This window comes from Bison bison, unplaced genomic scaffold (assembly GCF_000754665.1).
Source record: "Bison bison bison isolate TAMUID 2011002044 unplaced genomic scaffold, Bison_UMD1.0 scf7180017864308, whole genome shotgun sequence".
NCBI lineage: Eukaryota > Metazoa > Chordata > Mammalia > Artiodactyla > Bovidae > Bison > Bison bison.
Genome location: NW_011494880.1, coordinates 441,291 through 468,043, shown reverse-complemented (window position 1 = coordinate 468,043; position 26,753 = coordinate 441,291). Strand labels below are relative to the sequence as shown.

At 38.7% G+C, this 26,753-nt stretch overlaps 1 protein-coding gene and 1 pseudogene across 5 annotated transcripts in view; both read left to right on the top strand.

Annotated features, from left to right (window-relative positions):
• LOC104997411 overlaps positions 1–12,696 on the top strand; it is a 39,261-nt pseudogene extending 26,565 nt beyond the window's left edge.
• Positions 1–26,753, top strand: part of LOC104997412 (UDP-glucuronosyltransferase 2A1-like) — a 55,467-nt gene that overhangs the window by 8,588 nt on the left and 20,126 nt on the right. For 3 of the 5 annotated variants that reach the window (XM_010852128.1, XM_010852127.1, XM_010852130.1), the window contains exons 1-3: positions 15,367–16,200; positions 23,984–24,132; positions 25,973–26,104. In XM_010852128.1, the coding sequence (XP_010850430.1) occupies positions 15,480–16,200; positions 23,984–24,132; positions 25,973–26,104 (1,002 nt within the window). In that variant the 5' untranslated portion in view covers positions 15,367–15,479. Of the gene's footprint in view, positions 1–15,366; positions 16,201–23,983; positions 24,133–25,972; positions 26,105–26,753 lie in introns of those variants that run through there. The other 2 variants (XM_010852132.1, XM_010852129.1) reach the window with 2 other exon arrangements.

Sequence of the window (26,753 nt, the reverse complement as noted above, 5' to 3'; positions counted from 1 at the left end):
GTAGCTCCTCTCTGCCCTCCTTTGCCTGTGCAGCTGCTCCTTGGCCGCCTCCCCTGACCTTGGGCGTGGGGTAGCTCCTCTCTGCAACCACCCCTGACCTCGGATGTGGGGTAGCTCCTCTCGGCCATGCTTCTGCGAGGTCTGTCTCAGCCGGCGCACTTCTGCATTGGAAAGAAATGCAAAAAAGCAAAATGGCTGTCTGAGGAGGCCATACAAATAGCTGTGGAAAGAAGAGAAGCAAAAAGCAAAGGAGAAAAGGAAAGATATAAGTATCTGAATGCAGAGTTCCAAAGAATAGCAAGGAGAGATACGAAAGCCTTCCTCAGCGATCAATGCAAAGAAATAGAGGAAAACAGAGTGGAAAAGCCTAGAGATCTCTTCAATAAAATTAGAGATACCAAGGGAACATTTCATGCAAAGATGGGCTCAATAAAGGGTAGAAATGGTATGGACCTAACAGAAGCAGAAGATATTAAGAACAGGTGGCAAGAATACACAGAAGAGCTGTACAAAAAAAAGAGCTTTATGACCTAGATAATCACGATGGTGTGACCACTCACCTAGAGCCAGACATCCTGGAATGTGAAGTCAAGTAGGTCTTAGAAAATATCACTATGAACAAAGCTAGTGGAGGTGGTGGAATTCCTGTTGAGCTATTTCAAATCCTGAAAGATGATGCTGTGAAAGTGCCACACTCAATATGCCAGCAAATTTGGAAAACTCAGCAGTGGCCACAGGACTGGAAAAGGTCAGTTTTCATTCCAATCCCAAAGAAAGCCAATGCCAAAGAATGCTCAAACTATCGCACAGTTGCACTCATCTCACATGCTAGTAAAGTAATGCTCAAAATTGTCCAACCAGGCTTCAGCAGTATGTGAACCGTGAACTTCCAGATGTTCAAGCTAGTTTTAGAAAAGGCAGAGGAACCAGAGATCAAATTGCCAACATGCACTGTATCATGGAAAAAGCAAAAGAGTTCCAGAGAAACATCTATTTCTGCTTTATTGACTATGTTAAAGCCTTTGACTGTGTGGACCACAATAAACTGTGGAAAAGTCTGAAAGAGATGGGAATACCAGACCACCTGACCTGCCTCTTAAGAAACCTATATGCAGGCCAGGAAGCAACAGTTAGAACTGGACATGGAACAACAGACTGGTTCCAAATAGGAAAAGGAGTACATCAAGGCTGCATATTGTCACCCTGTTTATGTAACTTCTATGCAGAGTACATCATGAGAAACGCTGGGCTGGAAGACGAACAAGCTGGAATCAAGATTGCTGGGAGAAATATCAAGAACCTCAGATATGCAGATGACACCACCCTTATGGCAGAAAGTGAAGAGGAACTAAAAAGCCTCTTGATGAAAGTGAAAGAGGAGAGTGAAAACGTTGGCTTAAAGCTCAACATTCAGAAAACTAAGATCATGGCATCTGGTCCCATCACTTCATGGGAAATAGATGGGGAAACAGTGGAAACAGTGGCTGATTTTATTTTTTTGTGCTTCAAAATCACTGCAGATGGTGATTGCAGCCATGAAATTAAAAGACGCTTAGTCCTTGGAAGGAAAGTTATGACCAACCTAGATAGCATAATATTACTTTGCCAACAAAGGTCCATCTAGTCAAGGCTATGGTTTTTCCTGTGGTCATGTATGGATGTGAAAGTTGGACTGTGAAGAAAGCTGAGCTCAGAAGAATTGATGCTTTTGAACTGTGATGTTGGAGAAGACTCTTGAGAGTCCCTGGGAGTGCAAGGAGATCCAACCAGTCTGTCCTAAAGGAGATCAGTCCTGGGTGTTCATTGGAAGGAGTGAGGCTCAAGCTGAAACTCCAATACTTTGGCCACCTCATGTGAAGAGTTGACTCATTGGAAAAGACTCTGATGCTGGGAAGGATTGGGGACAGGAGGAGAAGGGGACGTCAGAGGATGACATGGATGCATGGCATCACTGACTCAATGGACATGAGTTTGAGTGAACTCTGAGAGTTGGTGATGGACAGGGAGGCCTGGTGTGCTGTGATACATGGGGTCACAAAGAGTCGGACACGACTGAGTGACTGAACTGAACTGAACTGAAATAAAGAGGTGAGGATTTAGAAAAAGAAAAATTCCACTGCACTCCAGGTGAGAATGTACATTGGTGCAGCCACTGTGGAAAACGGTATGGAAGCTTTTCAAAAGATCACCAGTAGAACTACACCACTATCCAGTGATCTCTCTTTCTGCTATATATCTAAAGAAATGAAAACAGAATATGGATGAGACATCTTCAGTTCAGTTCAGTTCAGTCGCTCAGTCATATGAGACTCTTTGCAACCTCATGGAGTGCAGTACAGCAAGCCTCTTTGTCCACTGCCAACTCTTGGAGTTTACTTAAACTCAAGTCCATTGAGTCGGTGATGCCATGCAGCCATCTCATCCTCTGTCGTCCCCTTCTCCTCCTACCTAAATCTTGCCCAGCATCAAGGTCTTTTCCAATGAGTTAGTTCTTTGTATCAGGTGGCCAAAGTAATGGAGTTTCAGCATCAGCATCAGTCCTTCCAATGAATATTCAGGACTGATTTCCTTTAGGATGGACTGGTTGGATCTCCGTGCAGAACAAGGGACTCTCAAGAGTCTTCTCCAACACCACAACTCAAAAGCATCAATTCTTCCATGTGAAGCTTTCTTTATAGTTCAACTCTCACATCCACACATGACTACTAGAAAAATCATAGCTTTGACTGGATGGACTTCGTTGGCAAAGTAATGTCTCTGCTTTTTAATATGCTGTCTGGGTTGGTCACAACTTTTCTTCCAAGGCACAAGCGTCTTTTAATTTCATGGCTGCAGTCACCATCTGTGGTGATTTTGGATTCTCAAAAAATAGTCTGTCACTGTTTCCACTGTTTCCCCATCTATTTGCCATGAAGTGATGGGACTGGATGCCATGATGTTAGTTTTCTGAATGTTGAGCTTTAAGCAAACTTTTTCACTCTCAAGTTTCACTTTCATCAAGATGCTCTTTGGTTCTTCACTTTCTGCCAAAAGGTTGGTGTCATCTACATATCTGAGGTTATTGATATTTCTCCTGGCAATCTTGATTCCAGCTGTGCTTCATCCAGCCCAGCATTTCTCATGATGTACTGAGCATATAAGTTAAATTAAATAAGGGTGACAATATACAGCCTGACATACTTCTTTCCCTATTTGGAACCAGTTTGTTGTTTCATGTCCAGTTCTAACCATTGCTTCCTGACCTGCATACAGATTTCTAAAGAGGTTAGATGGTCTGTTTTTCCCATATCTTTAAGAATTTCCAGAGTTTTTTGTGGTCCACACAGTCAAAGGCTTTGGCATAGTCAATAAAAGAGAAGTAGATGATTTTCTGGAACTCTCTTGCTTTTTCAATGATCGAACAGATGCTGGCAATTTGATAGATTCACCCTAGTGCTAATTGCTGTATTATTCACAGAAGTCAAGGTATGAATTAAAACTTAGTGTCTTTAAATGAATGAATAGATAAAGAAAATGTGGTGTATGTATGTGAAGGAATATTATTTAACAAAGAAGACAAAAGAAATACTCCCACATTTGAAAACTTGTTATTGTGCTAGGTGAAGTAAGTCAGTGAATGACAAATATTATTTAGCATCACTTATACATGCAGCCTAATAATTCAAACTCATAGAAGTAGAGAGTAGACTGGTGTTTTCCAGGGTTTAGGAGTTGAAAGAGTAGAGAGACAAGCTTTGAGTAATAGGGAACAGGCTTTGAGTAATAAAATAAATAAGTTCTTGGGAACATTGTACAACATGGTAGTTAGCTGTGATCATAGACAAATAAATAAATTCTCAATAATGAAGGATTACATTATGTAACTCTGTTTCACATAAATAAAACAAATATATTCTTTGGAAAAAAGAAACTATATTAAAATTAAAATATTTCCCAGTGTTGGACAAATGTTACTATATGTCAGATAAATTCTTACTAGAAATTTTGTGTAAATCTATAAACATGCATTGACATTAGAGATTAAAATTATTTTATAAACATTTAAATTTTTTAAATATTGAATGACTTTTCACTATGAAGTCACTTACCAGTGTCTCTCTTTTATGTTTAACGTTTTTTTAATTGGAGATAACCGATTTAAAATGTTACATTAGTTTCTACCATGCAACAACGTTTTGTTGTTAAGTCACTCAGTTGTGTCCGACTCTGCAATCCCATGGACTGCACCACACCAGGCATCCCCATCCTAAACTATTTCCAGGCCTTTGGTCTCATGTTCATTGAATCAGTGACACCCTCCAACCATCTCATCCACTGTTGCCCTCTTCTCCTCCTGCCTTCAGTCTTTCTCAGAATCTGAGTCTTTTCAGACGAGTTGGCTCCTCCATCAGGTGGCCAAAGTACTGGAACTTCAGCTTCTGCATCAATACTTCTAATGAGTATTCAGGATTGACTTCCTTTAGGATTGACTGGTTTGATTTCCTTGCAGTTCAAGGGAATTTCAAGAGTCTTCTCCAATGCCACAGATGAAAAGCTTAATTTTTTCAGTGCTCAGCCTTCTTTATGGTCCACCTCTCACATCTGTATATGATTACTGGAAAAAAATTTAGCTTTGACTAGTTGTACGTTTGTTGGCAAAGTGATGTCTCTGATTTTTAATATGCTACCTAATTCTGTCATAGATTTTCTTCCAAAGAGCAATCGTCTTTTAATTTCATGGCTGCAGTCATATCCACAGTGATTTTGGAGCTCCCCAAAATAAAGTCGGTCACTCTTTCCATTGTTTCCCCATCTATTTGCCATGGTCCTTCTAGTGAAGTTTCATGTATGGATGGAAGAGTTGGACCATAAAGAGAGTTGAGAACTGAAGATTTGATGCTTTTGAATGTGGAGTTGCAGAAGACTGGTGAGAGTCACTTGGACTACAAAGAGATCAAAGCAGTCAGTCCTAAGGGAAATTAGTCCTGAATTTTCATTGGAATGACTGATGCTGAAGCTAAAGCTCCAATACTTTGGCCACCTGTTCCTCAGAGTCACATCACTTTTATTTAGTGTCTTGGCATGCATAAAGTATTTGTTGTGCCATTATAAAATCAGCCTCCTGTGTCCCTGGTCACATCTCTCATTTTATTGATTACTTTGAACTATCTTTGTTATGTTCTTGTACAAGGAATATCCCCAGCTGGAGGTCTTAGACCCAAATATGCCTTGGGAAAACATCTTGGTGTATGCACAAGCAGCGTTCTGAACTTGTGCCGACCTGCATTCCCAGGTCCACATTATGTTTCTACTTAGTTTAGGCCATGACGATCCCAACTAATAAACTGATGTACTTTTGTTTAGATTATGGTATTGCTATATTTTGCTTTTATTCTTTTCCCATGGTGTGTTTCTTATGGCTTAGCCAGACCAACAGGCAGCTGATTGTTAATCACTTCAAGAGCAGAAGGGGAAGACAGAGGAAGAGATGATTGGATGAATTCACAGACATGATGGACATGAGTTTGAGCAAGTTGTGGGATATGATGATAGACAGGGAAGCCTGGCACACTGCAGTCCATGGGGTTGCAGAGTCAGACACAACTGAGCTACTGAACTGAACTGATGAGACTGGATGCCATGATCTTCGCTTGTTGAATGTTGAGTTTGAAGCCAGCTATCTCACTCTCCTCCTTCATCTTCATCAAGATGCTCTTTAGTTCCTCTTTGCTTTCTGCCATAAGACTGGTGTCATCTGCATACCTGAGGTTTTTGCTGTTTCTCCTAGCACTCTTGATTCCACCTTGAGCTTCATCCAGCCTGGCATTTCTCATGAGGTACTCTGCATGCAAGTTAAATAAGCAGGGTTACAATATACAGGTTTGACATATTCCTTTCCCAGTTTAAAACCAGTCTGTTGTTCCATGTCTTGTTCTAACTTTTGCTTCATACAGGTTTTGCAGGAGGCAGGTATGGTGACCTGGTATTTCCATCTCTTTAAGAATTTTCCACAGTTTCTTGTGATTCACACAATAAAGTCTTTAATGTAGTCAATGAAGCAGAAATTGATGTTTATCTGGAATTCCCTTGCTCTTTCTATGATCCAGCAGATGTTGGCAATTTGATCTCTGGTTCCTCTGCCTTTTCTAAATTCACTTTGAGCATCTGGAAGTTCTCAGTTCACAAACTGTTGAAGCCAAGCTTGGAGAATTTTGAGCATTACTTTGGTAGAATGTGAGATGAGAACAATTCTGCAGTAGTTTGAACATTCTTTGGCATTTTCTTTCTTTGGGATTGGAATGAAAACTGACCTTTTCTAGTCCTGTGACCACTGGTGAGTTTTCCAAGTTTGCTGGCATATTAAGTGCATAACTTTAAAAGTATCATCTTTTGTGCTATGCTTAGTCACTCAAATTGTCTGACTCTTTGTGACCCCAATGACTGTAGCATGCCAGCCTCCTTGGGATTAGAAATAGCTCAGCTGGAATTTCATCACCTCCACTAGCTCTGTTCATAGTAATGCTTCCTAAGACCCATTTGACTTTGCACTCCAGGATTTCTGGCTCTAGATGAGTGTTCACACCATCGTGGCTATCTGGTTCATTAAGATCTTTTTTGTCTAAACTTTTGTGTATTCTTGCCACCTCCTCTTAATACCGTTTGCTTCTGTTCAGATCAGATCAGATCAGTCACTCAGTCGTGTCTGACTCTTTGTGATCCCATGAATAGCAGCACGCCAGGCCTCCCTGTCCATCACCAACTCCCGGAGTTCACTCAGACTCATGTCCATCGAGTCAGTGATGCCATCCAGCCATCTCATCCTCTGTCGTCCCCTTCTCCTCCTCGGTCGTCCCCTTCTCCTCCTGCCCCCAATCCCTCCCAGCATCAGAGTCTTTTCCAATGAGTCAACTCTTCGCATGAGGTGGCCAAAGTACTGGAGTTTCAGCTTTAGCATCATTCCTTCCAAAGAAATCCCAGGGCTGATCTCCTTCAGAATGGACTGGTTGGATCTCCTTGCAGTCCAAGGGACTCTCAAGAGTCTTCTCTTAGGTTCCTACAATTTCTGCCTTTATTTTGCTCATATTTGCATGAAATGTTTCCTTGGTACTCTAATTTTCTTGAAGAGATCTCTAGTCTTTACCATTCTGTTGTTTTCTTCTATCTTTGCATTGATCACTTAGGAAAGCTATCTTATCTCTCCTTGTTATTCTTTGAAACTCTGCATTCAGATGGATATATTTTTTCTTTTCTCCATTGTCTTTCACTTCTCTTCTTTTCTCAGCTATTTGTAAGGCCCCTCAGACTACCATTTTGCTTGTTTGCATTTCTATTTCCTGGGGATGGTTTTAATCATGGCCTCCTGTACCATATTATGAATTTCTGTCCATAGTTCTTCAGGCACTTGGTCTATCAGATCTAAATCCTTGACTCTAATTGTCACTTCCTCTGTATAATCATCAAAAGGGATTTGATTTAGGTCATACCTGAATTGTCTAGTGGTTTTCCCTACTCTCTTCAATTTAAGTCTGAATTTGCCAATAAGAAGTTTTAGATATGAGCCACAGTCAGCTCCCAGTCTTGTTTTTTGCTGACTGTATAGAGCTTCTCCATCTTTGGCTGCAAAGAATTTAATCAATCTGACTTTAGTATTGACCATCTGGTGATGTCCATGTGTAAAGTCATCTTGTGTTGTTGGAAGAGGGTGTTTGCCATAACCAGTGTGTATTCTCTTGGCAAAACTCTGTTAGTCTTTGCCCTGCTTCATTTTGTACTCCAAGGCCAACTTTGCCTGTTACTCTTGGTATCTTGCCTTCCTTCTTTTGTGTGCTGGTCCCTTATGGTAAAAAGGACATCTTTTGTTTGGTGTTAGTTCTAGAAAGTCTTGTAGGTCATCAAATTCAGCTTCTTTGGCATCATTGGTTGGGGCATATACTTGGATTATTGTGATTTTGAATGATTTGCCTTGAAACCAACAGAGATGTTTCTGTCATTTTTGAGATTGCACCCAAGTTTTGCTTTTTGAACTCTTTTGTTGACTATGAGGGCTACTGTATTTCTCTAAGTGATTCTTTCCCACAGTAGTAGATGTAATGGTCAGTTAAATTAAATTCATCTATTGTGGTCCATTTTAGTCCACTGATTCCTAAAATGTCAGTGTCACGCTTGCCATCTCCTGTTTGATCTCTTCCAATTTACCTTGATTCGTAGGCCTAACATTCCAGGTTCCTATGCAATGTTGTTCATTACAGCATTGGACTTTACTTTCACCACCAGTTCAGGTAAGTTCAGTTGCTCAGTCATGTCCGACTGTGAATCGCAGCACGCAAGGCCCCCCTCTGCATCACCAACTTCCGGAGTCCACCCAATCCCATGTCCATTGAGTCAGTGATGCCATCCAACCATCTCATCCTCTGACGTCCCCTTCTCCTCCTGCCCCCAATCTCTCCCAGCATCAGAGTCTTTTCCAACGAGTCAACTCTTCGCATGAGGTGGCCAAAGTACTGGAGTTTCAGCTTTAGCATCATTCCTTCCAAAGAACACCCACGACCAATCTCCTTTAGAATGGACTGGTTGTATCTCCTTGCATTCAGGGACTCTCAAGAGTCTTCTCCAACACCACAGTTCAAAAGCATCAATTCTTCGGCACTCAGCTTTCCTCACAGTCCAACTCTCACATCCATACATGACCATAGGAAAAACCATAGCCTTGACTGCTGCTGCTAAGTTGCTTCAGTGGTGTCCGACTCTGTGCGACCCCATAGAGGGCAGCCCATCAGGCTCCCCCATCCCTTGGATTCTCCAGGCAAGAACACTGGAGTGGGTTGCCATTTCCTTCTCCAATGCATCAAAGTGAAAAAGTGAAAGTGAAGTCACTCAGTCATGTCCGACTCCTAGCGACCCCATGGACTGCAGCCCATCAGGCCCCTCCATCCATGGGATTTTCCAGGCAAGAGTACTGGAGTGGGTTGCCATTGCCTTCTCCATAGCCTTGACTAGATGGACCTTTGTTGGCAAAGTAATGTCTCTGCTTTTGAATATGCTATCTAGGTTGGTCATAACTTTCCTTCCAAGGAGTAAGCGTCTTTTAATTTCATGGCTGCAATCACCATCTGCAGTGATTTTGGAGCCCAGAAAAATAAAGTCTGCCACTGTTTCCACTGTTTTCCCATCTATTTCCCATAAAGTGATGGGACCAGATGACATGATCGTCATTTTCTGAATGTTGAGTTTTAAGCCAACTTTTTCAGTCTCCTCTTTCACTTTCATCAAGAGGTTCTTTAGTTCTTCACTTTCTGCCATAAGGGTGGTGTCATCTGCATATCTGAGGTTATTGGTATTTTTCCTGGCGATCTTGACTCCAGCTTGTGCTTCTTCCAGCCCAGTGTTTCTCATGATGTACTCTGCATATAAGTTAAATAAGTAGGGTGACAATATACAGCCTTGACGTACTCCCTTTCAACACCAGAGACATCCACAAATAGCTGTCATTTTCACTATGGGTCAGCCTTTTCATTCCTTTTGGGGCGGTTTCTCTGACTTCTTCAGTCACATATTGGACACCTACAGACCTGGGGAGGGTTCATCTTTCGGTGTTATATTGTTTTGCCTTTTCATACTGTTTATGGGTTTCTCAAAGCAGAATGCTGAAGTGGTTTGCCGTTCCCTTCTCAAGTACAACCTGAATCATGCTAAATATATATATATGCCTGTCTCTGACCTGCATCCCATCCCACCCCTCTCTGTTTTTGTGGCAATCTCTAAGGTGTCCATGTCTTTTTGACCCCATCAACTGTTGCCTGCTAGGCTCCTCTGTTAGTAGGATTTTCCAGTGCAGAATGCTGGAGTGGTTTGCTATTTCTTCCTCCTGAGGATCTCCCTGAACCAGGGATGAAACGTGTGTCTGTGCTTCTCCTGCAGATTCTTTACCACTGTTCCACCTAGGAAGACCCAGAGCACCAGGCTGAGCTGCCTGTGGTATACAGCAACTTCTAACTGCCTGTCTACTTTACACATGATAGTGTATATATGTTAGGACTATTCACTCAATTCATCCAACTGGGTTCTACTCCTGCTGTGTCCACAAATCTGTTCTCTACATCTGTATTTCTATTCCTACCCTACAAATGGGGTTATCAGTACTATTTTTTTTTCTAGGTTACAATATTAATATATGATATTCTTTTTTCTCTTTCTGACTTACTTTACTCTTTAAAACAACACCAGGTTCCATCAGTGTCTCTTAACATCACATCTTATTTTTTTTGCTATATTATCAGTGCAATGTTATCAAAGCTTACAATGTACTAATCTTGTCCATGACCACAATTTCCAATATCATTTAGCATTAGTTTCATATTTATATGTACTTAATGATGCAGTTTATGTCCTAATAGAGTACATCTATTTATTTTATTGATTTTTTTATCTGATAAATATTATGTTTCTGTGTCTGTCTTGGAACTTCTGTCACGATTATTTGTTTTCCTGAGATATATTCAAAAGTACTCATTCCTTAAATTCCTGTGTATTAGGAAAGGTCTACCTATTTTTTTTTTTTTTAACGAAAGGGCAGCAGGGCTTTGTTTATTTTTTTATGGTGTATAGTTCTTTTCCTCAAAGCTTTTTACATACTTTCCCATGATTTTCTACAATTTAATGTTCTGCATTCTCTGTCAATGATGATTGCACTTTGGTGTGGGTAAATAACTTCCTCCTTCACAAACCCAAGGAAATCTTGCTTCTAAGTCAGCCATTCAAAGCCTTCAACCAAATCCTGGTGGGGTCTTCTGTTCCTTGACAGAAGTTAGAAGGGGTAGTGTTCTATGCGTTGCCATCCTTCCATCTCACCACTGCATGTGCAGCCCTCTGTTATTGTTGTTGTTCAGTCACCCAGTTGTGTCTACTCTTTGCAACCCCAACTGCAGCATAACGGGGCTCTCTGTTCCTCACCATCCCCCAGAGTTTGCCCAAGTTCATGTTCATTTTCAGTGTTGCCATCCAACCGTCTCATCCTCTGATGCCCTCTTCTCCTTCTATCCTCAATCTTTCCCAGTATCATATACTTTTCCAATGAGTTGTTTGTTATCAGATCACCAAAATACAGGAGCTTCAACTTCAACATCAGTACTTCCAGTGAATATTCAGGATTGATCTCCCTTATGATTGACTGGTTTGATCTCCTTGCTATCCAAGGGACTTTCAGGAGTCTTCTCTAGCACCACAGTTGAAGGCATTAGTTATTTGGCATTTTACCTTAGGAAGATCATAGCCTTGACTATTCAGACCTTTTTTGGCAGAGTAATGTTTCTGGTTTTCAACACACAGCCCTCTTTGCTGCTGCTGCTAAGTCACTTCAGTCGTGTCCGACTCTGTGCGACCCCATAGATGGCAGCCCACCAGGCTCCCCCGTCCCTGGGATTCTCCAGGCAAGAACACTGGAGTGGGTTGCCATTTCCTTCTCCAATGCATGAAAGTGAAAAGTGAACGTGAAGTTGCTCAGTTGTGTCCGACCTTCAGAGACCCCATGCACTGCAGCCTTCCAGGCTCTGTCCATGGGATTTTCCAGGCAAGAGCACTGGAGTGGGGTGCCATTGCCTTCTCCCAGCCCTCTTTAGCCTGAAGCAAAAATGCCAGCATCTATTCAGTCTCAGGCCCTACTTCTTGCCCAGAGGGTCACATGAAGCTTTTTTTGCTTTCATCTGAAATGTCAGGACCATGAAGATCACAGACTGAAACCATTTCCTGTTACTGCTGAAGTCTTGTTAACACTGACACTCCAGCCCAAACCTGGGGAAGAGTGAAGGAGTGGGGAAAGGGTTTCTTTTTCATAGACCTTCCCCTCCATGCTGCTTCCTGTCACTATGATGTTCCCAATACCACACTCAGCAAGTTAGATCAAAATTCTGTATTCTCAAGCTACACATTCTAATCATCATTCCTAGTTCGGTACTTTCAGAATGCTATTTCCAACTGGAAATTAGTTTCTCTCCCACTTCCCATAATTACTGAGACTATAAAGCATCCAACACATTCAAACTGATGAGCCATCACATCTAGAAATATCTCAAGAGGAAACAAAATTTCCTATGATTTTCATATTCTTGGTGATATCATTTATGACACAATTTATCATATAATTAATTACACAATATATTTTTATAATATATAACTGCTTTAGGTATATCATGTCCTTAACGAACTTTTCAAGTTGCTATTTATTTATTCAATTTTAGCTATAAAGAGAATGCTATGAAGTTATCAAGAATTCACCATGATCAGCCTGTGAAACCCCTGGACTGAGCAGTCTTCTGGGTTGAGTTTGTCATGCGCCACAAAGGAGCCAAGCACCTTCGACCAGCTTTCCATGACCTCAACTGGTTCCAGTACCACTCTTTGGATGTGATTGGCTTCCTGCTAGCTTGCGTGGCAACTGTTGCATTCCTGGTCACTAAATGTTGCCTGTTTTGTTACTGGAAGTTTGGTAAGACTGCAAAGAAGAAAAAGAGAGAATAGTTTTTCTGTCTTTTTTTTTTTTTGACAGTTGAACTAGAAACCTTGACAGAGTCTATCTGAATAATCCAGCCACTGATTTGGAAAGATTTCTCTCCTATTCTTCTGGGTTCTTTTCCATTCTTCAACTTATCATGTTAAAGATCAAAGACTCACTCCAAAAATATGCCACATGATTCAGAATTAAGGTTTAAAATAATCTATTCTTTACAAAGATACAACAGATGAATAAACATATGGAAATTGTTACCATTAAAGACTTAGTGCTTTATTTTATTCATTGCTTTTAGTTCAACCAGTTGAGATGCTGTTTGAGGCCTCAGGAACATAATGATTTATTCTATTTCCATACTGATCAGGTTGAATATTTCTTAAATATATAACATAATTTAGGGTTCAATAATCAATAATTATTTCATATTCTCTAAAAGAAGTATACAAGAACTAATGCAGAACACACTCTAGACAGAGCTTCTTTGCCAGTAAGGAATATTGAAGTCTGTTAGGGTTTCTACTCTGCTGTAAAGCACATTTTACACCGTCAATTTCCTTCCATATTATTCCACATTAGACTTTGTCCCTTTGGGAATACAAAACATTGTTTTTGTGTGTGTTGGTGGTGTTTCTCATTTGAAGATTATCCTTCATTTGGATATTAATAATGATAGTACTTCATTTGTACTGTAACACTTCTTGGCTTCAGAGAACTAGCTGACTCTTGTATGTTTGCATGGTTATTGGTATGATAGACCAAAGTAAATGACTGGAATTTAATACCCACTCTTTTAAAATAACTTAAGTACAATAAGGCTGTATATTGTCATTCTGTTTATTTAACTGTATGCAGAGTGCATCATGTGAAATGCTGGTCTGGATGAATCACAAGTAGGAATTGAGATTGCTGCAGAAATGTCAACCTCAGGTGATACACAGTTGATACCTCTCTAATGACAGAAAGTAAAAAGGAACTAAATAGCCTTTTGATGAGGGTAAAAGAGGGGAAAGCTGGCTTAAAGCTGAGCATTTTAAAAAAAATGAAAATCATGGCATCTGGTCCTATCATTTCATGGCAAATAGAAGGAGGAAAAGTGGAAACAGTGCTTTCTTGTCTTCTAAAATCACTGTGGATGGTGACTGTATCAGTAAAATTAAAAGACACTTGCTCCTCAGAAGAAAAGCTATGAAAAACCTAGTTCAGTTCAGTCGCTCAGTCATGTCCGACTCTTTGCGACCCCATGAAGGTCAGCACACCAGGCCTCCCTGTCCATCACCAACTCCTGGAGTTCACCCAAACCCATGTTCATTTAGCCAGTGATGTCATCCAACCATCTCATCCTCTGTTGTACCCTTCTCTTCCAACCCTCAATCTTTCCCAGGGTCTTTCCCAATGAAACTCTTTGCATGGAAAGACATACCATAGTCTGGAATTGGAAGAATCAATATTATCAAAATTTCTACAGTATTCAAGGCAATCTAGATTCAAAGTAATCCCTACCAAATTACCAATGGAAGTTTTCATAAACTATCACAATTAAAGAAAAAAATTAGGGAGACACAAAAGACCCTGAATGATGAAAGCAATTTTGAGAAAGAAAAAAAGAGATGGAGAAATAAGCTTGCCCAGACAACACTATAAAGCTATAGTCATCAAGACAGTATGGTACTGGCACAAAACAGATACAGATTACTGGAACAGTATAGAAAGTCCAGAAATAAACCCACAGACCTATCATCAATCTCTAACTGTGGATAAAAAACCAAGGTCTTCAATAGGTGGTGCTGGGAAAACTGGAAAGATACATGTAAAGGAATGAAAATAGAACACAATTTAACACCATACACAAAAGTTAACTCAAAATGGATTAAAGACCTAAATGTAAGACCAAACACCAAAACATTCTTTGAATAAATCACAATGATATATATTTTTTTGATCCATTTCCAAGAGTATTGGAAATGAAAACAAAACTAACAAGTGGGATCAAATTAAACTCAAAAGCTGTTGCACAACAAAATGGAACATGATCAAAATAGGAAGGCAACCTTTGGAGTGGGAAAAAAACATTTACAGATGAAGAAATAGACAGGGATTAATCTTCAAAATATTGCAGCAACACAGATAGATGTGGAAGTTATCATACTAAGTGAATAAGGAATACAGAGAAAGATAAGTACCACATTGCTTATATGTGCAAAAAAAAAAAAAAACACAAAAAACAAAAACCTTATTTACAAAACAAAAACAGACTTACACACTAAAAACAAACTTAAGGTTACAGAAGGGATTAGCAGATATAGACCACTATATTTCAAAGAGTTAAATCAACAAGAACTTACTATATATATAGCAGAGGAAATTCTGCTCAATATTGTGTAGCAATGTAAATGTGAAAAGAATTTTGAAAAGAGCAGATATATGTACATGTATAACTGAATCACTTTGCTGTACACCTGAAACTAACACATTGTTAATCAACTATAATCCAATATAAAATTAAAAATAAAATAAATCTCCTTGCCTTAACATCTCTTAAAGTGTGCGTATTTCTGGCAATAAGTGATGATCTCTTCTGTACCTAAAATATCTAGAAGAGTTATCAGTAAAAGAAACACTACAGAGATCTTCTTGTTCAAATGAGCACAAAAATAAAACCAGGAAAAACAATCCAAATAATCTAGCCTTAATAGAATATGAAATCACATAATTTTGGGTTTTCAAATATTACTTAGAAGTTATTATGGATTTGTGTTTAAGTTTAAGCCTGAGTATATATTTCCTAACTCAGTGTATTGTGTTTTATCAAGGTTTTTTTTTTTTTTTTTTTAAATCACTTCAAAGCAGTTGCTGTCCATTTTAATCCATAATATAAAGTGCACACTTCAAAGTTCAGTCCAACCTACTATAAACTGATAGAGATTGTTAAGGAGAGATCTTTGGATTGTGAGTTTCATGCATTTGGTTTAAGATTTAATTCAAGCAAGAGTTAACCATGAAGATTGTGAAAGGTTTCTGCATCCTTTTCATGCTGCATCTATGTCTCCTTGACTCCGGGAGGACGGGCAAAGTTCTTGTATGGCCTGTGGATTTTAGTCACTGGATTAATTTACAATTTATTCTAGAAGAGCTTCACCTTCGTGGGCATGAGATAACTGTCCTGGTACCTTCACAAAATCTTCTGATTGATCATACCAAGGTTCCCTATCATGTGGAGATCCTCCAGCTTTCAGTAACTGAAGAAACTTTCATGGAAGAGTTCAATAGCATGCTCTATGAAGAAATTTTTGAACTGCCAAAACTCTCATGGTGGGAAATGCAAATAAAACTGGCAGACTTAGTCAGAAAATTTTTATTAACAAACAAAAGAGTGTGTGACAGTGCTATCACAAACAAGGAGTTACTCAGCAGGCTACAGGCAGCCAAGTTTGATGTCTGTATTGCCGACCCTTTAAGTTTTTGTGGGGAATTGGTGGCTGAACTCCTGAATATTCCATTTATATTCACTTTTCGGTTTTTCTATGGGAATGCCATTGAAAGATTGTGTGCTGGGCTTCCTATGCCTTCTTCATATGTTCCTGGTGTCACATCAAGACTGACAGACAAGATGACTTTTATACAGAGGCTGCAGAACTGGTTACTGTATACAGTGAGTGACATGATATATTCATATTATATATTTCCAGAATGGGATGAATATTACAGCAAGGTTTTAGGTAAGAATAATATGTATATAATAAATATTCTTATATTCTATAAACATTGTAAACATTTATCTGACTGTATGAAAACTTACAAATGGTATTTTAGGGTGACTACACTGTTTTGAATGTAAAAATTAATAACACTCTCTCTTTTTTTTTTTTGGTTTTGTGTTATATGATTGGTCATAAAATTCCCTCTTCTAGGGGATCTTCCCAACCCACAGATCGAACCCGGGTCTCCTGTATTTCAGATTGATTCTTTACCATCTGAGCCACCAGGGGAACCCTGATATATATCCAAGAAGGAATATTCTCTATATTTAAGTTTTTGGAGTGTCTGGAAAACCCAAATCTGACAGTGTGCTTAATTTCCATAACCTTGGACTACTCTGTGTTCTTGCTTCTCCTGTTTCACAACCTGTTTTCTTCCTGATTAACTTGCTCTTCCTAAAGCTTTATATTTGTGTTCTATGAAGGAATGGTTAATTTATGACAAGGTTTGCAATGTGATGAGCATGAAACTAGAAAATAAATAATGTAGTTTGGTTTCATTTGGTCTTGTTTTCAAAAGTGTAAAAATGAAAGAAGTCTTTTTCCTATAGGACCATGTTTCTAGATTTTTACCTCACTTCAGTGTTTTGTTCTTGTTGTTCTATTTAAGGTTAGAGGTCATTAGATGTCAACTAGTGACTTTTGACCCTGAGCATAAGTTTTTTCTCTATTTGAACAAGCCCATTTACCCTTTATATTTTGCTTTTGAATAATTTATTTTTTATTATGTTTACATGATTATGGTAAGGAAATTTTGCATAAGAGGCAAATTATCTTATAGAAAGCAGTACATTTCATGTATTATTTAGTTAGATTTTTTAAGGTATTACTAACATGCAGCATTGTATTAGCTTCAGATGGTGACAAAAAATTAGTCAATAGTTAACCTAGAATAGTATGGAAGATTTCATTTGAGCCAATATGAGGATTATAACCCTGGAGAAAATCTGTCAGGAAGCTCTGAGGAATGCTCTGCCCATTAGAAATTAAAGAACTATCATATACGTTTTTGAGGGAAGGGGTTATTCTTGAAAGTGTTATACATCAGAACATTATATTGCCAGTTTATGTAGTCCTAAAAAATGAGTAGTGGGTCATTGTGACCCCTTAAAAGATTAAGGAAAGAATGTTAGCTTATAATGAGTTACCTTGCTGGTGCCAGGATGAAATTTTTTTTTGTAGAGTAAACTTCCCTGTGTCTTCTGAGGGGATTTAGTTAATGTATAATGCAGAAGCACATTGCACACTAAAATAGGGAGTGCCGGGCAGTGGCTCAACTGGTAGAGAAATTTTTATGCAAAATTTTGCTTCCCCAGACTTAAAATAATTTTGTTTCAACACAGGTATACAACAAGATGATTAGATATTTGTACCTATTGTGAAATAATCACCAAATAATATCTATAATATTATAGATATTAATATTATCTCTCCATATTATCTATCACTATTTAATATCTATAAATTATCACTATAATATCTATCACATATTATCTATGTGATATCTATATTATCACATAATATCTATCACATAATATCTATATCGCATAATATCTATCACATATTATAATACCTATCGCATATTAATATTACCTTTCCATAATATCTATCACTATGCATAAATACAGATAATATTTATTTGAGAACTTCTAATTTCTACTTCTGTCATTTTTGAGACTGGACCCAAGTACTGCATTTCACACTCCTTTCTTGACTATAAGGGACCCTCCCATTTCTTCTAAGTGATTCTTGCCCATGGTAGTAGACATAATGGTCAGCTGAATTAAATTCACACATTCCAGTTCATTTTAGTTCACTGATTCCTAAAATCTCTATATTCACTCTTGCTATTGCCTTTTTGATTACTTCCAATTTATGCTGATTCATGGACCGAACATTCCAAGTTCCTGTGCAATATTCTTCTTACAGCATCGGACTTTACTTCCATCACCAGTCACATCTACACCTGGGCATTATTTTTGCTTTTGCTCCATCTCTTCATTATATCTGGAGTTATTTCTCCACTCTTCTCCAGTAGCATATTGGGCATCTACCGACCTACAGATTTCATCTTTCAGTGTCATATCTTTTTGCCTTTTCATACTGTTTGTGGGGTTCTCAAGGCAAGAATACTGAAGAGATTTGGCATTGTCTTCTCCAGTGTACCAGGTTTTGTCAGAACTTTCCTCCGTGACCCGTTAGTCTTGGGAGGCCCTACAAGGCATGGCTCACAGTTTCACTGAGTTAGACAAGGCTGTGGTCCATGTGATCATTGTGATTAGTTTTCTGTGACTGTGATTTTCATTGTCTGCCCTCTGATGAAAAGGATAAGAGGCCTGTGGAAGTTTCCTGATGGGAGAGACTGTCTGTGGGGGAAACTGGATTTTTCCTAATGGGAGGGACCATGTTCAGTGAATCTTTAATCCAATTTTCTGCTGATAGGTGTGGCTGGGTTCCTTCCCTGTTGTTTAGCCTGAGACAAAACTTTCAACCCTTGCCTCCACCAGAGACTCCTGAACACTCAAAGGCAAGTCTGGCTCAGTCTCCCACGGCCTCCAAAGTCAAATTTCCTGGGGGTTCTCAGTTGGATTTGCTGGATTCCCAGGTTGGAAAATCTGTTCTGGGTCCTAGAAATTTCTTACCAGTGTGAGAATTTCTTTTTCATAATTGTTCTGCAGTTTGTATGTCATGTGCTCAGTGGCTCTATGGTGGGGCTAATGGCGACCTCCTCCATGAGGCTCATGCCACACACTGGGTAATCCAGGTTTGCTGCAGTCAGTCCCTGTTCCCACAGCAAACCACTGCTGACCCGTACCTGTGCACGAGACACTCAAACAATCAAAGGCAAGTCTGGCTCAGTCTCTGTGGCAGGGACATCTGGGTCTTGGTGGGCACAAGATTTTGCTTGAGTCCTCCAAATATCTCTGGCAAGTTATGGGCCTTGATTCTAAATGCAATTTTGCCCCTCCTACCATCTTACTTGGGCTTCTCCTTTGCCCTTGGAATTGGGATATCTTTTTTCTGGTGGACTCCAACATTCTCCTGTCCATGGTTGTTTAGCAGCTAGTTGCAACTTTGGAGTTCACACAGAAGATGAACACATGACCTTTTGCTCTTTTGTCTTGTTTGTTGATGTCCTTTTCATCTTAGGGGACTGGAGGGCAAAAGCAGGAGGTTAAGAGATACCTGGAGTAACAAACGAACTTGGACATGGAGTAAAATGAAGCAGGGAAAAGGCTAACAGAGTTTAGTCAAGAGAAGTAACTGCTCAAGCAAACACCCTCCTCATTAGCACAAGAGAAGACTCTATGCATGGACATAACCAGATGTTCAACACTGGAATCAGATTGGTTATATTCTTTGGAATCAAAGACTGAGAATACAGTCAGCAAAAACAATATCGGGAGCTGACTGTGGCACAGACCATGAACTCCTTATTGCCTAATTCAGACTTTAATTGAAGAAAATAGGGAAAACCTCTAGACCATTCAGGTATGACCTAAGTCAAATCCCATATGATTATACAGTGGGAATGACAAATAGGTTTAAGGAATGAGATCTGATAGAGTGCTTGAAGAATTATGGACAGAGGTTCATGACATTGTACAGGAGGCAGTGATCAAGACTATCCCTAACAAAAAGAAATACAAAAGTCAAAACATCTGAGGAGTCCTAACAATTAGCTGAGAAAAGAAGAGAAGCTAAAGGAAAAAGAGAAAAGGAAAGCTATATCCATCTGAACGCAGAGTTCCAAAGAATAGCAAATAGAGATAAGAAAGCCTTCTTAAGTGACAAATGCAAAGAAATAGAGGAAAAAATTAGAATGGAAAAGACTAGAGATCCCTTCAAGAAAATTAGAGATGCTAAGGGAATATTTCATGCAAAGATGGGCACAATAAAGAACAGAAATGGTATGGACATAACAGAAGAAATTAGGAAGAGGTGGCAAGAATACATGAGAGAACTATACAAAAAAGATCTTTATGACCCAGATAACTATGATGTTGTGATCATTCACAAAGAGCCAGACAACCTGGAGTCCAAAGTTAAGTGGGCCTTAGGAAACATCACTATGAACAAAGCTAGTGGAGGTGATGAAATTCCGGTTGAGCTATTTCAAGTCCGATAAGATGATGCTGTGAAAGTGCTGCACTCAATAAGCCAGCAAATTTGGAAAACTCAGCAGTGACAACAGGACTGCATAAGATCAGGTTTCATTGCAATCCCAAAGAAAAGTAATGCCAAAGAACGTTTAAACTACCGCAAAATTGCACTCATCTCACACACTAGCAAAGTAATGCTGAATATTCTCAAAGCCAGGCTGCAACACTGCATGAACTGAGAAATACCAGATGTTCAAGCTGGATTTAGAAAAGGCCAAGGAACCAGAGATCAATTGCCATCATATGTTGGATCACAGAAAAAGAAAGAGAGTTCCAGAAAAATATCTACTTCTACTTTATTGACTGTGCCAAAGCCTTTGACTGTGTGGATTACAAAATAATGGAAAAATTCTTCAAGAAATAGGAATACCAGACCACCTTACCTAACTCCTGCAAAGCTTGTATGAAGGTCAAAAGCAAGAGTAAGAACTGGACCTGGAACAACAGACTGGTTCCAAATTGGGAAAGATATAAGTCAAGGCTGATGTATATCAGGTATAATCACTTCTTGCTTATTTAACTTATATGCAGAGTACATCATGCAAAATGCCAGGATAGATGAAGCACAAACTGGAATCTAAATTGCCAAGAGAGATACCAATAACCTCAGATATGCAGATGACACCACCATTATGGCAGAAAGTGAAGAGGAACAACAGAGACACTTGATGAAAGTGAAAGAGGAGAGTGAAAAATTGGTTTAACGCAACATTCAAAAAATGAATATCATGGCATCCAGTCCCATCACTTCATAGAAAAAGATGGGGAAGCAATGGAAACAGTGAGAGACTGTTTTCTTGGGCTCCAAAATCACTGCAAATGATGACTGCAGACATGAAATTAAAAGATCCTTACACATTGGAAGAAAAGCTATTACAAACTAGACAGCATATTAAAAAGCAGAGACATTACTTAGGCAACAAAGGTCCATATAGTCAAAGCTATGGTTTGAACCAGTAGTTTTTTTGTTGATGCAACAGTTGGACCATAAAGAAGGCCGAGCACTGAAGAACTGATGCTTTTAAACTGTGGTGTTGGAGAAGCCTCTTGAGAGTCCCTTAGGCTGCAAGGAGATCAAACCAGTCAATCCTAAAGGAAATCAATCCTGAGTATTCATTGGAAGGATTGATGCTGAAGCTGAAGCACCAAAATTTTGGCCAGTTGATATAAAGAGCCATCTTACTAGAAAAGATCCTGAGGCTGGGTAGGATTTAAGGCAGGAGGAAATGGGGATGACAGGATCAGCTGTTTGGATGGAACTACTGTCTCAGTGGACATGAGTTTGAGCAGGCTCCGGGAGATGGTGAAGGATAGGAAAGCCTGAATTGCTGCAATCCATGGCACTGCAAAATGTAGGACATGAACGAATGATTGAACAACAACAATAACCACACCTACACAGACATATGGTTTGCAAATACTTTTTCTGTTTTCATAGGCTGCCTTCTTGTTTTGTTGATCATTTCTCTTACTGTGAAGTGTGCAGTGGCTGTTATTTGGAATTAGTTCAACTAGTTCATTTTTCCTTATACTTTCAGTTCAGTTCAGTCGCTCAGTCATGTCCGATTCTTTGAAACCCCATGGATAGCAGCTTGCCAGGCTTCCCTGTACATCACCAACTCCCTTAGCCTACTCAAACTCATGTCCATTGAGTCGGTGAGGCCATCCAACCATCTCATTCTCTGTCATCCTCTTCTTCTCCTGCCTTCAGTCTTGCCCAACATCAGGTTCATTTCCAGTGAGTCAGTTCTTCACATCAGGTGGCCGAAGTATTGGAGTTTCAGCTTCAGCATCAGTCCTTCCAATGAATAGTCAGGATTGATTTCCTTTAGGATTGACTTGATTGATCTCCTTGCAGTCCAAGGGACTCTCAAGAGTCTTCTCCAACACCACAGTTCAAAAGCATCAATTCTTCGGTGCTCAGCTTTCTTCACAGTCCAACTCTCACATCCATACATGACCACCGGAAAAACCATAACCTTGACTAGACAGGCCCTTGTTGGCAAAGTAATGTCTCTGGTTTTGAATATGCTAACTAGGTAGGTCATAACTTTTCTTCCAAGGAGTAAGTGTCTTTTAATTTTTGGCTGCAATGAATATAAATTTATATATAATTATAAATTAATAAATAATTTATAAAATTATTCATTAAAACATGTCATAGTTATGTTCAAATAATTGATGAGAAAATAAGAAAACATTCATTAAAAAAATTGAGAAACTACTTATAAACCTCTTCAGGGGTAAAGGAATTTTAGGATAAGAGCACTAGGTTAGACACAAAAATGGTCCAAAAAAATCCTATAGGGCAATAAAATCATAATTTGGGAAATGATAATTTCTACCAGACAGAAATATACCAGTTAACAATTAATTTCAATGTATTTTAACTCAAAAGTTAGAGAAAAGTAAAAAAAAAAAACCATAAAACATGCACACATTTTCCAAAAGATATGTGCTGAGTATGAAACTGGATATTGTAATCACCAGAGTCAAGGCCCTCATTTGCTGAAATTTGCCTTGATCTCTAATTGCAGATAGATCTTCCTAGGAGAACAAAATCCCTTATATTTTTCTAATAAAAACTTTAGCACACTTAGAACATCAAGGAGAATAGTCACAAAGCCATGAAGTGAGAAACCAGATGGCTATTATTTCCTCCCATCAGTGACACAGAGCACATATTTCAAAAGGACACCAAAACTCTGGGTAATATTCTCTATAAAATAGAAACTATTTCACCACCAGAGATTATTATGCAGTGCAATATTTTCACCAAAGAGGAGAAAATCTTGTAAAATAGGAAATTTCATTTACTATAGCAAAGGAGACAATCATTTTAAGAATTGCATTAAAAGTATTCAGGATGTAATTAGTTGTGACAACACACTTGAAAATAATAGAAAAAAAGATGGGCAAAACACAAGTTGTTTTTCAACATAATCAGAGGCTTTTGGAGCAATGAGGATGAGATAAATTGGAATTCCAGAGAAGAAGGTGTGACTCTACCATAGAAGGCTAAGAATCGCTACCTAAGTTTCTTGTACTTACAGGAGCACCTGAGTGGGCTCAGACTTAGATCAAGATGAAAGACTCCATTGACAGAGAGAAAGCAACAGGTTTTTGGCTTTGCTCCATACTTAAATCTGTGTCTGAAAGTGAAAATGAAAGTCACTCAGTCCTGTTGGATTCTTTGTGACCCCTTGGACTATACAGTCCATGGAATTCTCCAGACCAGAATACTAGAATGAATACAGAATACAGAATACTATAAGCCTTTCCCTTCTCAAGGGGATGTTCACTACCCAGGGATCAAACCCAGGTCTCCAGCATTTCAGGCAGATTCACTACCAGCTGAGCCACTAAAGAAGCCCATATGTGTTTACTTATTCATAATCTGACTATGTGTACTCTTCAGGGTAAAAGTTTTTCAACTGATTTAACTGATTCAATTGATTTAACCTGGGTTGCATAGGCTCGGTATTGGTCTTTAAGAATTTACTTAGAAAATTAGGTGAAGATATATCTCTCATTTAACATATCAGATTCCTTTCCCTCTCTTATCCTTCATTTTTATTCAGGAAAACCTACCACACTATGTGAGATTATGGGGAAAGCTGACATGTGGTTGTTTCGAAGTTACTGGGATTTTGAATTTCCTCAACCTTACTTACCTAATACTGAATTTGTCGGAGGACTGCACTGCAAGCCTGCAAAGCCCCTGCCTAAGGTAGTTAAATGTGTTTATTATTGTCCTACATGAATGAAGCGTGAAAGTGTTAGTCACTCAGTTGTATCTGACTCTTTGCGACCCCATGGACTGTAGCCTGCCAAGCTCCTATGTCCATGGAATTTTCCAGTAAAGAATACGTGAATGGAATTGCCATTCCCTTCTCCAGGGGATCTTCTCAACCCAACTATGAGTATTTATCTCAAAATGATTTCTAGTTTATTGTTAACAGTGTTTGATCCCCAAATGGAGAAAACAGATATAGAATTTAATGGTCATTATTTTCTTAGACTATACACTACAGTAAGAAGGTGAGTAGCCTTTATTTTGGATTATGTATTATTATCTAATGAAGTAGTCCTCAATGTTTTCTTTTCTTGATCAAAGTCCTTTAACTATACATGAAAATGTGTTTTATATAAATTTAAAAGTATTTCCTAGTATCTTACAAATACTATGCTATAACTGAACATAAAGATATCATTCTATCTTTAGTATCATCTCTAAACATAGTGTAATGGTTAACTTTAAGTGTCAACTTGCCTGGCTGGGTACCCGGGTACTTAGACAAACATTTTCCTAGAAGTTATTGAGAGGCTATTTTTAGATGAAATCAATTTTGAAATATGTGGACCTTGATTAAACAAATTACTCTCCATTATGTGAGTAAGCCTCATTCAATTAGTTGAAGATGTGACTAGAACAAAAGTCTGAATTCTGCCGGTAGGCAGCCTTCAGACTTGAACTACAGCAGTGGATCTTCTCTGAGTCTCCAGCCTAATGTGCTGTTCTGCAGATTAAACTTGACAGTCTCCATAACCATGGGCATGAGTGCTAAGTTGCTTCAGTATTATCTGACTCTTTGAGACCCCATAGACTGCAACCTGCCAGACTTCTCTGTTCATGGGATTCTCCAGGCAAGAATGGAATTGGTTGCCATTTCCTTCTCCAATAACCATGTGAGAAATCCCTTAATATAAATTTGTTCCCTGTTCCGTTTCATGCCTCAAAAACACATTTTTTTTGTCTTACTTAATTGGCTTAGTTTTGCTAGTATTTAAACAGAGGGTGAAAAGATTTATTTCCGTATGATTAAATATGTTTGTCTTTATTTTTAATTCAAAGCTATATATTTCTACTATATTCCTATAACCCTCAGAGTATGCGTTATATGTATTTCTGCATTACTTGTCTGGACAGGAGTTACATGGCTACTTCATTCCTAATCGTATATGTGGAAGCTTATATAAAAAAATGAATATAATCAAAATAAAAGAAAATAGAAGTTTAGAAAACATAAAAAAGTAAATATACCAAAATTGTGTCATTGTACTGACCATAATTCAGCAGAAAAAATGAAAACAACCTTATTAGCATCTAAGGCTAAATAAAAACTGCAGCACCAGAACTATTTAACTTAAAGGTAGAAATTTTCTCTGCCAGCTGCTGCTGTGTAGACTTGGACAAATTACTTAACCTTATGGAGATAGATTTCCCATCTGTAAATATATACATATCTCATAAAATCACCATATATCTAAGTTAAATGATACATGTAAAGAGTTCAGCAAATGGCGAAACATAACAGGCTGTCAATAACTTGTAAACACAAACACACATGCACAAAGACACATTCATACCTCAATATGCCTTACCAAATGAGCTTTTAGTAACAATAATTTTTAATTCACCTAATAAGGATTTCAGGTCATCTATTATACACCGAAATCATTAACATATGAAAGTACAGAATTGCTCTAATAATTCAGACACATTGAGAAGAGTGTGACATCTATTATAACTGTAAGCTTTTATATTACAAAGACTGTTTTTTTCACAGGAGTTCGAAGAGTTTGTTCAAAGCTCTGGAAAAGATGGAGTCGTGGTGTTTACTCTGGGGTCAATGATCAAAAACCTCTCAGAAGAAAAGTCTAATATGATTGCATCAGCCCTTGCCCAGATTCCTCAGAAGGTCTTTTTTTTTTTTTTCAGGGACAGCTGTTTTAAAATCCATGAAGTTCACAGTAAAAGTATACTTGTAAAATTTAGGAAAGGGTATTGATATTGTTAGTCTCAACTTAAGTGAGCTCTAAAGAAAATGTATAAATGATAAAAGGGGATATTTGATTGCTATCTTGCTTTAAACCTGGCATTATTAAGGAAATTCTATTGCAGTATTTTCTTTAAATAATAAATGAAAATTAATCATTTGCTACTGTTAAACCATCAGTGAACTTTGTGCATTAGGTTTTAAGGCATCCATGTAACCTAACGCTTTTTCAATTCCGTTCAGTCACTCAGTCGTGTCTGACTCTTTGCGACCCAATGAATCACAGCACGCCAGGCCTCCCTGTCCATCACCAACTCCTGGAGTTCACTCAGACTCATGTCCATTGAGTCAGTGATGCCATCCAGCCATCTCATCCTCAGTCATCCCCTACTCCTCCTGCCCCCAGTCCCTCCCAGCATCAGAGTCTTTTCCAATGAGTCAACTCCTCGCATGAGGTGGCCAAAGTACTGGCGTTTCAGCTTTAGCATCTGTCCTTCCAAAGAAATCCCAGGGCTGATCTCCTTCAGAATGGACTGGTTGGATCTCCTTGCAGTCCAAGGGACTCTCAAGA